At 55.7% G+C, this 12,330-nt stretch overlaps 1 protein-coding gene across 1 annotated transcript in view; it reads left to right on the top strand.

Moving 5' to 3' along the window:
- The window catches only part of BMP6 (bone morphogenetic protein 6), a 146,048-nt gene that overhangs the window by 132,202 nt on the left and 1,516 nt on the right, over positions 1-12,330 (top strand). Inside the window, exons 3-6 of the mRNA XM_032649728.1 lie at positions 2,721-2,869; positions 3,355-3,552; positions 11,285-11,361; positions 12,174-12,284. Coding sequence (XP_032505619.1) covers positions 2,721-2,869; positions 3,355-3,552; positions 11,285-11,361; positions 12,174-12,284 — 535 coding nt within the window. The remainder of the gene's footprint in view (positions 1-2,720; positions 2,870-3,354; positions 3,553-11,284; positions 11,362-12,173; positions 12,285-12,330) is intronic.

Genomic DNA, 12,330 nt, shown 5'->3' with positions numbered 1-12,330 from the left:
GCCCCGGAGCTCTTCCCGTCTCCAGGCTCAGCTGCGACCCTGCGTGTGTGGATGCACGGGTCTCCTAAGCTGTGAGGACCGGCGCTGTCCTCACTGGACAGTCAGCGAGGTGTGGCCCAGAAGCATCACCAATTCCTGGGGACCCCAGTGGGACTCTGGAGCAGAGTCAGGGTAGAGACTCGGGCTCCCGTGTCCACCAAACCCCACGCACCCTGTGGACTTCATTTCTTCCCCATCATGGTTATGCGTTCTTCCCCTTCCCTCTTTAAGTCACGCCCTTCTCCTCTTTTCCTTTTTCTCTGCTTCTCTCTCCCATTTTTGGATGATGGCCTCTGTCCCATCACCCCACTTTCTCTGCTAACAGACTCCCCCGTTCCTTCATCATTAATTCTTTTTAAATATAAAAGCTCATTCTAGCTCTTTCTACCAGCTATGCCACGCCCATATCTTGGGCTGTATTTCTCTGCATCCTTGTTACAAGTCCTGAAAACATGTGCATGGAAGCTCTTAGTGACCAGTGGCCCTCGGCTCTAACCCCACACGGACCCTCTTCAGCTCGGGGGCAGCCTCACGCCCTGACACTCTCACCGCGTCTTCATTCTAGAAGCTGACCCTCTGACAAGAACATGTCTTGTGCATCCTTTGGGACTAGGGTGACTTTTCCCACATTGCCGTTCATAGTGTCTGTGTTATTTCTGGATGAAGGTCTTCTCCAACCTTTCAGAACAGCATTGATGTCTTTTTACATCTTCACTTCAAAGCTTTGGACCCGCCACCCCCTCTTGCTGCTTTCCACGAACACCCCCCGTCTGCCTGCCCACAGCCACCTCAGTGATGGGGGGGGGTAATTTCTCAGCAGGGTGTGTGACACATGCGGGGAGGGGGGGGTGCTTTATAGAAGGCAGGTGGTGATGTGCCCCCTGCAGACTCTGTCCACCAGCTGAGTAAACGACGTGTAGGCACACCTACTGCTTGGAACTTGGAAAAGATGACAATAGCATTGCCTTCTAACTCGAGCCATGTAAACAGGAAAAATTGTTTCCCCTCTGAGAAGTCTAACATTTTTAACTCAGATGTTTCACTGGCCTCCCAAACGTTTGATGGACTAGAGATACATTGTATTCATTTGTCACAGGTTGTCTTTCATAATAATCTCAAAAGGCAGGAAGTCATTGTGGAAAACTCTGAATCCACTTATTTTCTTTTCACCAGATTGTTCTTGCAATTACTGGTCATGTGTCCATAAACTCACACCTGAGTCTCAGTTTCCCCAGCTGTAAAATGGGGTAATGATATTCTACCTAGTTTTCAGGATGGTTGAAGCAAAGTAGATGCAAGTGCTTTATGACCTATTTAAATGTACACTGTTAGGACCTCCCTGGTGGTGCAGTGGTTAAGAATCCGCCTGCCAGTGCAGGGGACACGGGTTCGAGCCCTGGTCCGGGAAGATTCCACATGCTGCAGAGCAACTAAGCCCGAGCGCCACAACTACTGAGCCCATGTGCCACAACTACTGAAGTCCATACGCCTAGAGCCCGTGCTGTGCAACAAGAGAAGCCACTGCAATGAGAAGCCTACACACCTTAACGAAGAGTAGCCCCCGCTCGCCACAACTAGAGAAAGCCCACGCATAGCAACGAAGATCCAATGCAGCCAAAAATAAATACATAAATAAATTTATAAAATAAATAAATGTACACTGTTAGTATTGTGATGGTCATCTTAAATTTAGTATTGAATTCTAGTCGTTTTTCTGTTCTGTAAGCTCTTGCAGCAAAATATTTCCAGCACCAGGGGACTTGACTCTTTCCATGGCTAAAACCTACCCCTTCCCTGTCGTGGGAATTCCAGGCCATTTCGTGCCAGTGTCTCTGGGACATCAACTCAGACTGTGTCCTCGCGACACACCAAGGTGACCGTCCTACACGCTGCCTTGTCATGGCATGTGGGTCCCTCACCCCATCTTCCCACACTAGAGTTATATCAGCTGGAAACTGTTAAAAAAAAAAAAAAAAAAAGTAAAAGTAGTCCCTGTGGAGCCCAGTGGAAGGAACGGGCTCGGTGAGTTTGCCTCAAAGGGCCCCAGCATGGCTCACAGCGGGGCTGGGACAGACTTGAAACCCACCGTCCACATGGGGAAGGACGCGGCTCTCACCGTAGGCCATGCGGAGGCCTTAATTAACAGAAAGGAATTGATGATTACTCAGAAATAGGATGTGAATCCTGGCTTCTCCTTTCACAGAAACTGACGTGAGGATTGTCGGGTTCTGAGCTTTTAAAAAAATTAGCAAAGTACAGCTTAGTAAATGCTCATCTTTATTGATCCTGATTTTAATATTTTCTTAACCCTCTTCCTCACTGCCCCCTCCACTGCCTCTCTGTTTAGAGTTCATTAGCTGCAAAGCATGCAACAATAGGACTGTTTATTTATTTATTTTGAATTTCCCTTAATTCTAAAAAAGATGTGGCCTGAGCAGCTGTCGTGAGGCTTTTGGTGACACCGAGGGGCGCCCCTATGTCAGCAGACAGCTGCTGTCCGTGCGGCACCCCGGCAGATTGCGTTGCGGGTGTGTCCTGTGTGATGTCACACCAGCCGGGGCCACGGCTGGTCGCCGTCCCTGACCCGACGGTGGCATCTGTCGTCTGACGCCGGGCAGGACGGAGTGGGGATGAGCTGGGGGCCCTGCGCCCTTCATCCTGCCACCTTTTCCCTCTTTCAGAGACTCTGACCTGTTTCTGTTGGACACCCGCGCCGTGTGGGCCTCGGAAGAAGGCTGGCTGGAATTTGACATCACGGCCACCAGCAACCTGTGGGTCCTGACCCCGCAGCACAACATGGGGCTGCAGCTGGGTGTGGTCACGCGGGACGGTGAGTTGGCCAAGCTCGGGCCGAGGGCCGTCGGCCTTGGTCTCCTTCGCGGCAGGCGTGGCAGAGCCGTGGTTTCCGGGTGGGCCCTGGGCTCCAGGATGGCTAGGCTTCCTGTCCCCTCAGAGCCACTGTGGACCAGCGAGGCCTCCCCCCGCAAGCCTCCTGGCAAGGACTTGGAGACGGTGAGATGGTCCTGGGTCCGAGAGGACCCGCGGAGGGCAGCGCCCAGGCAGAGGCCGGGGCGCGTCGAGAGAGAGAGGAAGGCGGGAGCAGGTCCAAGCGCCGACACCGCGTGGGTCAGTGGGCGCCCTTCCCGCACCTGTGCATCCCCGCTGCGGCCCGCGGGCCCGGCACATGGGGCCTGTGAAGCTGCCTCGCCGGTGGGAGGCACGTGATCGGGAAGAAGGATGCACAGGCCGGGGCGAGAACAGCACAACTGGGGGGCTGGGGGTCCCACCACCCTCCTGCTTTGATTTGCCTTCCAGGGCTCGACATCAGCCCCCGAGCCGCCGGCCTGGTGGGCAGGGACGGCCCCTACGACAAGCAGCCCTTCATGGTGGCCTTCTTCAAGGCCAGCGAGGTCCACGTGCGCAGCACCCGCTCGGCCGCCGGCCGGCGGCGACAGCAGAGCCGCAACCGCTCCGCCCCGGCCCAGGACGTGTCGCGGGCCTCCAGCGCCTCAGGTGGGTTGGGCGACCCCGTCTTTGCAGGACCTGTGGGCTCTGGGGCGTCCGTGAGGACACAGGACCCGCCAAGGCTTTCAGATGCTGCACGGCTTCTGCAGGTGCCTGGGCAGCCCCCGATAATCTAGACGGGTCCCTAGGCCGTCAGAGGGGAACACTTGTTACCCCGAGGTTGTCTCAGGCTGCAGACAGCCTCAGAGTCTGTTTTTCCAGAAAAGCGTCCTTTTGTTTGGTCAGGTCTCTCCACCTCTTTTCATGCCCGTGCCGAGCCTTAGAGCGTCTAGCTTTTCTCCTAGTTGCGTTACGCCGGGGAAACCGTGACTTGCAAACTTGGTACATCCGTGTAAGGCGGGTTGGTGTTCGTCGGTGCTCTTGGCTGGAAGTGGTATAGCCAGTCAGCTCCAACAGCCCTCTCTGATGGATTTCGCTGGTGCATTTGATTGGCAAGTTCAGGGTTCTACCTTTAGACGTGGTTAGATCCGTGGGCTCAGATGATATTGGGAATCTCTGTTTTCCTAGTTTCCTCTGTTGGTGGCATTCTCAGAAAGCCTGTCTGGATGCGGTGGTCAGGAAGGCAACCTCAGCTTCAGAACGAGAGATCTCTTTCGTGGTAGCTTCAGACAGCCAGGTTGGGCCCAGGTGCTCACCCCCTGGAGGGTAGGGGATGGAGTCAGCCCCCTCCTGCCCTGAACAGGCAGGGTCAAAGGGCAGGAGAGAGGAAACAGCTCCCACTGCCCGAGTGTCAATTCAGAGGTCTTTCCGAAATGCTCCCTCCCACGCCTGCCTTTTGGGGAAGAGGCACGGAAGCCCACTCATCAGAACACGGTGGGCGGGAGGGGCGGGTAGCAGGCGTTCCCTCCTGACACCCAGCTCACAGAGTTAGTCAGTATTGAATTCAAACCAAGGTGCAGGGGCTTCCCTGGTGGCGCAGTGGTTGAGAGTTCGCCTGCCGATGCAGGGGACGCGGGTTCGTGCCCCGGTCTGGGAGGATCCCACATGCCGTGGAGTGGCTGGGTCCGTGAGCCATAGCCGCTGGGCTTGTGTGTCTGGAGCCTGTGCTCCACAATGGGAGAGGCCACAACAGTGAGAGGCCGGCGTACCGGAAAAAAAAAAAAACCAAGGTGCATCTTACTCTAGAGTTGGTGCTTTCGAGTTCTGGGTTTCCTTTTCCTTTAAATAGCCCAGAAATCAAGCACGAAGTTGAAGATTTGCTGTAGGACTTGCAGTTGGAGATCTCGCCTCCCTCATTACTACTCTGTGACTTTGGACAAACCTAATCCACTGCAGCGTCAGTTCACCCAGCTGTTAAGTGGGCATGATTGATCCTCGGTGGCTTTGCTGGAATTAAATGAGAAGCATTGCTCTGGCTCAAAGATGAGTTGCCTCCAAGCACGGGAAGGTCTCAGGGTGTATGTTAGGCTCCTCTGAAGGGATGTAAAATACTTCTGGAAGATGCGTTCATTCTTCCAGGTGACTGTTTAACAGTGTCATCTTCCGTGGCCGGCAAGAGTTCTTGGAACTTTCCGAAGCACCCCGTTTTCCTTTGGGAAACAGTGTCTTCATTTTGGGTTCTGACTCAGCGGTTTCTGTTACCAGTAACCTGGATGTGGAACTTGTACCACCCGGTGTGATGTGACATTTTGCTGCTTCTCCTCCTGGTGTTTCTTGGAGGCTTCGCCCAGCATGGGTGTTCCTGTGTTTACCGCTAGAAACAGTCAGGGTTGGGGTTTAAAGAAGAAGAAGAAATGATTGCTTGCCTTTATTCGCTTGGCAGGAAGCCTGCTGAACAGTAATCACCGCAGTGCTGTCCTCGGGGCGCGGCGGTGCAGCTGGCCAGTGGCATCTAATGAACTGTGGTCAGTTTGGTACCGGGACCTCAGGCCTGAAGGCGGCTCTTGAGGTGTTGATTGCTTTTTTTTAATTTTTTTTTTTTTTGCGGTACGCGGGCCTCTCGCTGTTGCGGCCTCCCCCGTTGCGGAGCACAGGCTCCGGACGCGCAGGCTCAGTGGCCATGGCTCACGGGCCCAGCCGCTCCGCGGCATGTGGGATCTTCCCGGACCGGGGCACGAACCCGTGTCCCCTGCATCGGCAGGCGGACTCTCAACCACTGCGCCACCGGGGAAGCCCTCGATTGCTTTTTAAAATGAAAATCTCACTTGATTTACTCCACATCCCCTCCCCCACCAGTACACACATAAATGTCTTTTTTAATCGAGAAAACATGTCATCTCTGATTTGGGTTTTCGTGGCATCACTGAATTATTCTCTTCCAAATGCCTTTCGGCATTTTGTTTTCAGTTTGATGAGTTTAAATTAAATACGAATAGTAAAGGTGGTCTAATTTGTAAGAAGAGGCAAGTACATCTGCTTTTTCTTGGTCTTCCCACCCCCCCCAGCCCCTGTACTTTCAAACATGCTTTGTTCCTTTCAGCAGCACCGAGGCTAAGAGTTCGTAACAAATGGGCCTGGCCTCACCTGCTTAAAGGCCCAGACCCCCAAGAAAGTGTTACTGCGGAGGGTCCTCCTTCCCTCCCACTATCTTCAAAGACTCTCGCAAGCTGGTCCAAGAAATGGCCCAGGTTAGGCTCACTGAAGTGCTTTATCGGTTTGGCCCCTTCCTCCTTCCTTATTCTTGCCATTAATGGGAATGGAGGTGCAGAGGGGATTGCTCTTGGAGAAGGTGTTTCCAGAAAGATGGCCTGCTCTCCAGGGGAATGGACCATCGGTTTGCGCTTTCTTTCCGGGCTACGGTGGGGCCAGACGTTGCTGGGTCTTCGTGAACCAGGTAGATGCTGCCGAGACAAAAAGCTGTGGTCTCGGGTGTGACTCCAGGTGGGACTTGCCCCTTGTAAATCTTTCGGGAGGTTGAAGGAAGAGATGGCTTGGCCTCTGCTGCCCCCCGTCTTCCACAGTGTGCTGCTCCCAGGGAATTCATACTTCTCCACCGAAACAAACACCAGCAGCCGCCCACCAGAGACCGTCCTGCCTCTGGGTAGAGAAGTTAGCATCATCCGTCCAGTTGCCTGTCATCAGGGTGAAACATGGCAGGGAAACACGTGGCTGCTTTTGGAACTGAGCTGCCGAGGCCGGAGACGGCGGGACCCGTCCCCAACGAGGGAGAGGCCGGGAGCCCGCCCTCTCTTCCCCTGCCCACCAAAATCTGCTCTCACACCTGTCCTTGGCCTTCAAGCTGGACTTCCCAAACACATGCACCAAGCAGTGGGTTTGGACCGAAGTCTCCCTGGATGGGTTTGACCTGCCCTGGCTTCTCTGTCGCTGTCTGCTCTGAGTGGATGTTGGATGTTGGCCGTGTCGCACTTCTCCAGTGGGCTTGGATATCGTCTGGACCATATTGTTCATCGTTTGACACGTGTTTTACTAGTCCTGGTCCAAGCCGTGCTGTGCGGCCCACTGGGGATTCTAGCGTCTCTGGCCATTCTTTTCGGCCCCCAGGCTACCAGCCAGCCCACTGCCCCGAGCTCTCACTGGGTGGTCTCGTTCTACCCGCTGCCAGTCATCCTCTTTCATAGTATCTTTCTCTCAGCGTCCATGATTTTGTCTCCTGGGGGACTGACACCACCTGACCGACCCATTACAAGGGTTGTGAACAAATGGCCTTGAGGGTGGTTCCATGTGGTGATTCTAGATTCTGTTCTAGCTCATTTTCCAAGATCTTTCCAAGACATCTTTGGGGTGTGGGGTAGTGAATGTGATTTCAGTTCAGCTGGCGAGGCGGAGGTTTTCTGCCGTGTCCACCAGCTGGCTGCCAGCACCGTGACTGAGAATTGCCCTTTGTTTTGGCAGATGAATAGTTTTGAAACAGTTTCTGCCACTTTGAACAATTCATGTCAGATTGGATTCACTGACCTTTGGGCCTCGTTCACCCTTGACGTTCATGTTGCCATCACTCAGCCCCGCCAACTGTCTCTGAACCAGCGGCTTCTCAAGACCCTCTCTCTTCTTTGGAATGAGCTCTTCATCGATTCAAATGCTACCTGTGAGCATCTCTTAATTTCCCCTCTGTCTCTTTCTAACCCACCCAAACATGAATCCTTTTCTTAAAATTTTATTTATTTGTTATTTTTGGCTGCGTTGGGTCTCTGTTGCTGCCCACGGGCCTTCTCTAGTTGCGGCGAGCAGGGGCTACTCTTTGTTGCGGTGCGTGGGCTTCTCGTGGCCGTGGCTTCTCTTGTTGCGGAGCACGGGCTCTAGGCAAGCGGGCTCAGTAGTTGTGGCTCGCGGGCTGTAGAGCGCAGGCTCGGTAGTTGTGGCGCACGGGCTTAGTTGCTCCGTGGCATGTGGGATCTTCCCGGACCAGGGCTTGAACCCATATCCCCTGCATCTTAACCTCTGCGCCACCAGGTAAGTCCCCAAACATGTATCCTTAAGGGTCCTGGGAGAAAAGGTGGCTCTGGTACATGTAAATACACTGTTGACCTTCGCGTTGCTGGTTCATATCTTCTATCCCTTGAACTTTCCAGTTGGGACCATTCAGTATGCTTCCAGCGCAGGAAAGGTGACCAGAACTCATCACTTGCAGAGCAGTGATGTGGGTACTTTATTACGACTATGACATGCTTTGCTGTAGATTTCAGGGAATTTCAGTGCACGGCCTAGGGGGTCTCATTCTCCCAGAGCAATGTTTGCTTGGCCTTTTGGTCCCTGGCAGGTGTCCCCTCTAGCTCAGCACTTGCTCCCGTGGGTTGACATGCCAGAGATGAGAGGGCTCATCCACCATGGACACCCAACGCTTGGGAAGAATGGACACGGGTCAGGGCTGTGACTTAGCCGTTTATAGTTCTTCAAAGGCGTTGCGAATTTTAATGTGTCATTTTGATCTTAAATTCAAATTTTAGGGCCTGGAGCTTGGCTCCCAGATGTCTCGGTCAAGAGGGAGAGGCTCGTCCAGGGCTTTCTAAATGAAATCAGAACTTAGTTCTCCACAGCTGTGGAGGACAGTCAGGGCATGAGTGATTGGAAAGTTACAATTGGTCCAAGTTCCGCCCCTTTAGGATAAAAGTTATCAAGGAGTGAAGCCAACTAGAACCTGACCTTCTACTCCATCCCTAGCTCACCCCTAATGAATGTGCTAATGGCCGGTAATGCTGAATAATGAGGCGTGAACAGGTGCTGCAGGATGCCCGGATAATTCACCAAAACTCCCGAGAGGGCACTGGGGGCCAGGGGCCCTCTGGGAAGGGACAGAGGTGCGTGAAGCAGGGCGTCTCGGGGCTGTCTTTAAGGAGAGCCTCTGTTTTCAAGATACTTAGCTCCATATTCTTTTATAATCAAGACCAAGGCTGAGATCAAAGCCCCGCTCAGATTAAATGGAGCTGTATGAGACCTTGAAATCCTGCAGCCACAAAAGAACAGGACTTCACTGTTGCCTTCCTTTCATGCTAACCGTCCGGTTGTAAACAAAATTGAGCCTCTGAAAAGCAAGCTGTCCCCCCACTCCTGCCCCCCGCCCAACACTTTACGAGATTATTGACACCAGAAATCAAAATCCCAGTGTGGTCCCGGGGTCCCACAGTGTCAGTGGCACAGGAGCTGGGCTTCCTCCAGCAGGTTCTTAAGGCCCCGTTGATTCTGTGGGGTACGTGGGAGCCGGAGATTCCTTTGGGATAAGCTGGGCGGATCAGGCCGGAGACGGGGGAGGAGCGGCCAGCCCAGTGCAGACAGGGGTGCCATTTTAACAGCTGCCCTTTGCCCTTGCCCTTGTCATTCTAGGAGGGAAGGGAAATGAGAGCAGCGAATTGTTCCCTCTAAAAAACAAGCTTCCTCTGGGAAGACTCTGCAGCCTGGGCTCAGAAGAGCCGGGCTGTGCGGACAGCGTGCTCTGTGCTCCTGCTGTCCTGGTGTTTTCCTGGCCAAGCCTGGGGCCTGCAGCTGGTGTGGCCTGGGGCAGGGGAGGCGGTCAGCCCCGGGTGGCTGTCTGCAGAAGCCTTCATGCTCCTCCCCTGCCCCCTGGTTTCTTAGGCCGCCCTGACTCTGTCTCTTTCCTGCTTCTTCCCCTCTCCAGTCTCCCCTTTGTTCCTCTCTCCTCCTCTCTTGGGGCTGGAAAGGACAGCAGGCCGGCTGCCTGGACCCCTGGGGCTTGGGCTGAGCTGGGGCCGCAGGGATTCAGGTGCAGCCGCCTCCCTGGTGGCTGCCCGGCCCCGCCTGTGGCGTGATGGGGCCCCTGCCCTTCTCATCCCGGCCCCGCTCGCCTGAGAATCTCTTCTGCCCAAGGGAAGCGAGGGCCAGACTGCGGAGACGGCGGGGGGTCGGCCAGGCCCTTCCCCACGCCCCCTCGGTTCCGTCCGTCCGGCAGAAGCAGCAACTGTCCCTGCCTGCGTCCCGACGCCCACTGGGGGTCCTACAGCCCAGTTCCGTCCCGATCCTGACGGCCTGGGGGGAGCACAGATGCCACCAGGTCAACGGCTTGGCCCCCTGCGGATGCCACCTGCGGTTCTGTCCCACTCAGTGAGATTCAGGGGTTCCCGCAACGCCCCCTCCCGGGTCTGATTCACTGGAGCAACTCACAGGACGCAGGAAAGTGCCCCACTTGGGACTCCAGCTGGATTAGAAAGGACACAGAGGAGGGGCAGCCCTCTCCCCAGAGGACCCGGCGGGCCGCTCTCCCCGCGCACGGACATGCTCACCCAACAACCCCAGGCTCCCCCGAGCCCCGTGTCCAGAGTTGTCACGTGGGCCTCACGACTTGAACTCCATCTCCAGTCCTCCCCCCTTCCCTGGAGGTCAGGCTGGCCCGCGTCCCAACCTCTGATCACGTGGTGGTCTTTCTGGTGAGCAGCCCCATCCTGAGCTCTCCGGGGCCCCACTAGGAGCTGGATTATCACACAGGAAATTCCATGGTTTGGGTAGCTCTTCACGTGTCCTTAACTTCATTCCACCAGAACTGCTCTCTCTTCCTCTCTCTCTCCCTCTTTAACTGTCCCTTCTCTGAACTCCCGGTGGGGTTTCTCTCCAGCCCCTGCGCATGGCGTTCAGATTCTGTTTTGTACTGGCGTGAGCTCCGCACGTCTCACGGCACCCCGTCCGTTCCCCGAGTTGCTGGAGGCCAGAAGCCTTGCCTAACGGATCCTCGTGTTTCCCGTGGCACCTCGCAGGGGGCGCGTCACACAGAAGCCGCTCCGTCTGGCCTAGATGAGTCAGGGCACCCTTGTCCTCCTGCCAGCGGTCGGTTAATGAAGCCAGGCTAGCAGGTCCTGACACACAGAGCAGGTGCGCGCACTTCAGCCCCACTCCGTCCCCACTCCCGGCCCTCCCGGGCAGGCCTGGCTCCAGGGTGCCCCCTTCAGGAGGCTCTCCTGGCCCAGCAGCTGTCCTCCCGGCCCCTGCGCAGCTTCAGGACAGTCCCGGTTTTAGAAAGCGAGCGGAACCTGCCTGGTGTGTGTTGCCTGTGAATACGATGTCCTCCAAGTCAGGGCCCCGGGGTGTTTGGGGCATCTTGGTCCAACAGGGGATCACGACAAACATGTTGCTTGAAAGGAGTCCATTCAGGCCAGTGATGACGTGTTGTGTGCCAGTGTGCCCGGCAGTGACCCCAGAGTGGACGAGACGGAGTAAGTCAAACACCCGAGCAGCTGGGAGGAGGCTGCAGAACTGTGGGCGCCCCAGCTGTGTCTAGCGGGGGCCTTGTGCACAGCTGGCCCGTGGTTAACTGTCCGGGGAAGTTTGTAAGCGAAGAATGAATCAGTTAACTGTTGCATCTTCCGATCTCCAACAGATTACAACAGCAGTGACCTGAAAACAGCCTGCAGGAAGCACGAGCTCTACGTGAGCTTCCAGGACCTGGGCTGGCAGGTGAGTGCTCTGGACAGCAAGGGGGACGAGGGCCCTCTCTCCGCAGTCTCTTCTCATCTTAGAGGCAGCAGCCATCCTCAAAGACCTTGAACTTGAGGGCTGAGAAGGTTCCTCCCGTGAAGGTACTTAGGAGCCCTTCCAGATGCCCAGGTCTTGGAGTGGGGTGGCAAAAGGCCCGCCCACTCGTGCATGAAGCCCCCCGGCTCCTTTCCACGTGCACAGGCACCCTGTCCCTCCAGATCAGTGGCCCATTTCCCAGTGCTCTTCTCTCATGCTCTCAGGGTCCACAGGGCCTGTATTGCTCTGGGCATTTAAACAGGAGTTCACTGTGCTTTGAGAAGGGGCTGGAAGAGCATCTAACAGTTAACTTCTCCAAGGGCCACATGCCAGTTCGCCCAGACTAGAAGCGCACCGATGCTCTGCCTCCCTCCCGAAGGCCACTGCTAGTTAATAAGACGCAAATTCTAGGCGTCCAGTGATGGAAGATCGTTCCCATGTGCGGTGGCATTGCGGTGACGGAGTACCCGGGCTCCTGGAGAGGCTCCTTTGGTCCAAGTTCATGGAGCCAGCCCCCTGCAGGCCTCCAGGCCTAGGCGGGCCAGGAGCAGGTCAGGGCCTTGCGGGCCTGTGGAAGGAGCGAGGGCTCCAGGGTCTGACTGACCGGGTTCACAGCCTCGCTTTGCCCCTCGAGTGTGACCTCGACCTGCTGTGTCTGTCTCCTTAGCTGCCCCATGTGAGCGACAGCTTCTCGCAGGGTTCCTGAGGGCACAGGTGATACGAGGTGTGTGTGTACATCACTCTCTCTGTTGCAGGACTGGATCATTGCACCCAAGGGTTACGCTGCCAACTACTGTGATGGAGAATGCTCCTTCCCTCTCAACGCGCACATGAACGCCACCAACCACGCCATCGTGCAGACCCTGGTGAGCGCTGGCCGCTCCACGTGACTGGGGAGTAGGCCCGGGCCAG

Source organism: Phocoena sinus, chromosome 11 (assembly GCF_008692025.1).
Source record: "Phocoena sinus isolate mPhoSin1 chromosome 11, mPhoSin1.pri, whole genome shotgun sequence".
Lineage (NCBI taxonomy): Eukaryota > Metazoa > Chordata > Mammalia > Artiodactyla > Phocoenidae > Phocoena > Phocoena sinus.
The sequence above is the reverse complement of the archived record's forward strand: the minus strand, read 5'-3'. Positions and strand labels throughout refer to the sequence as shown.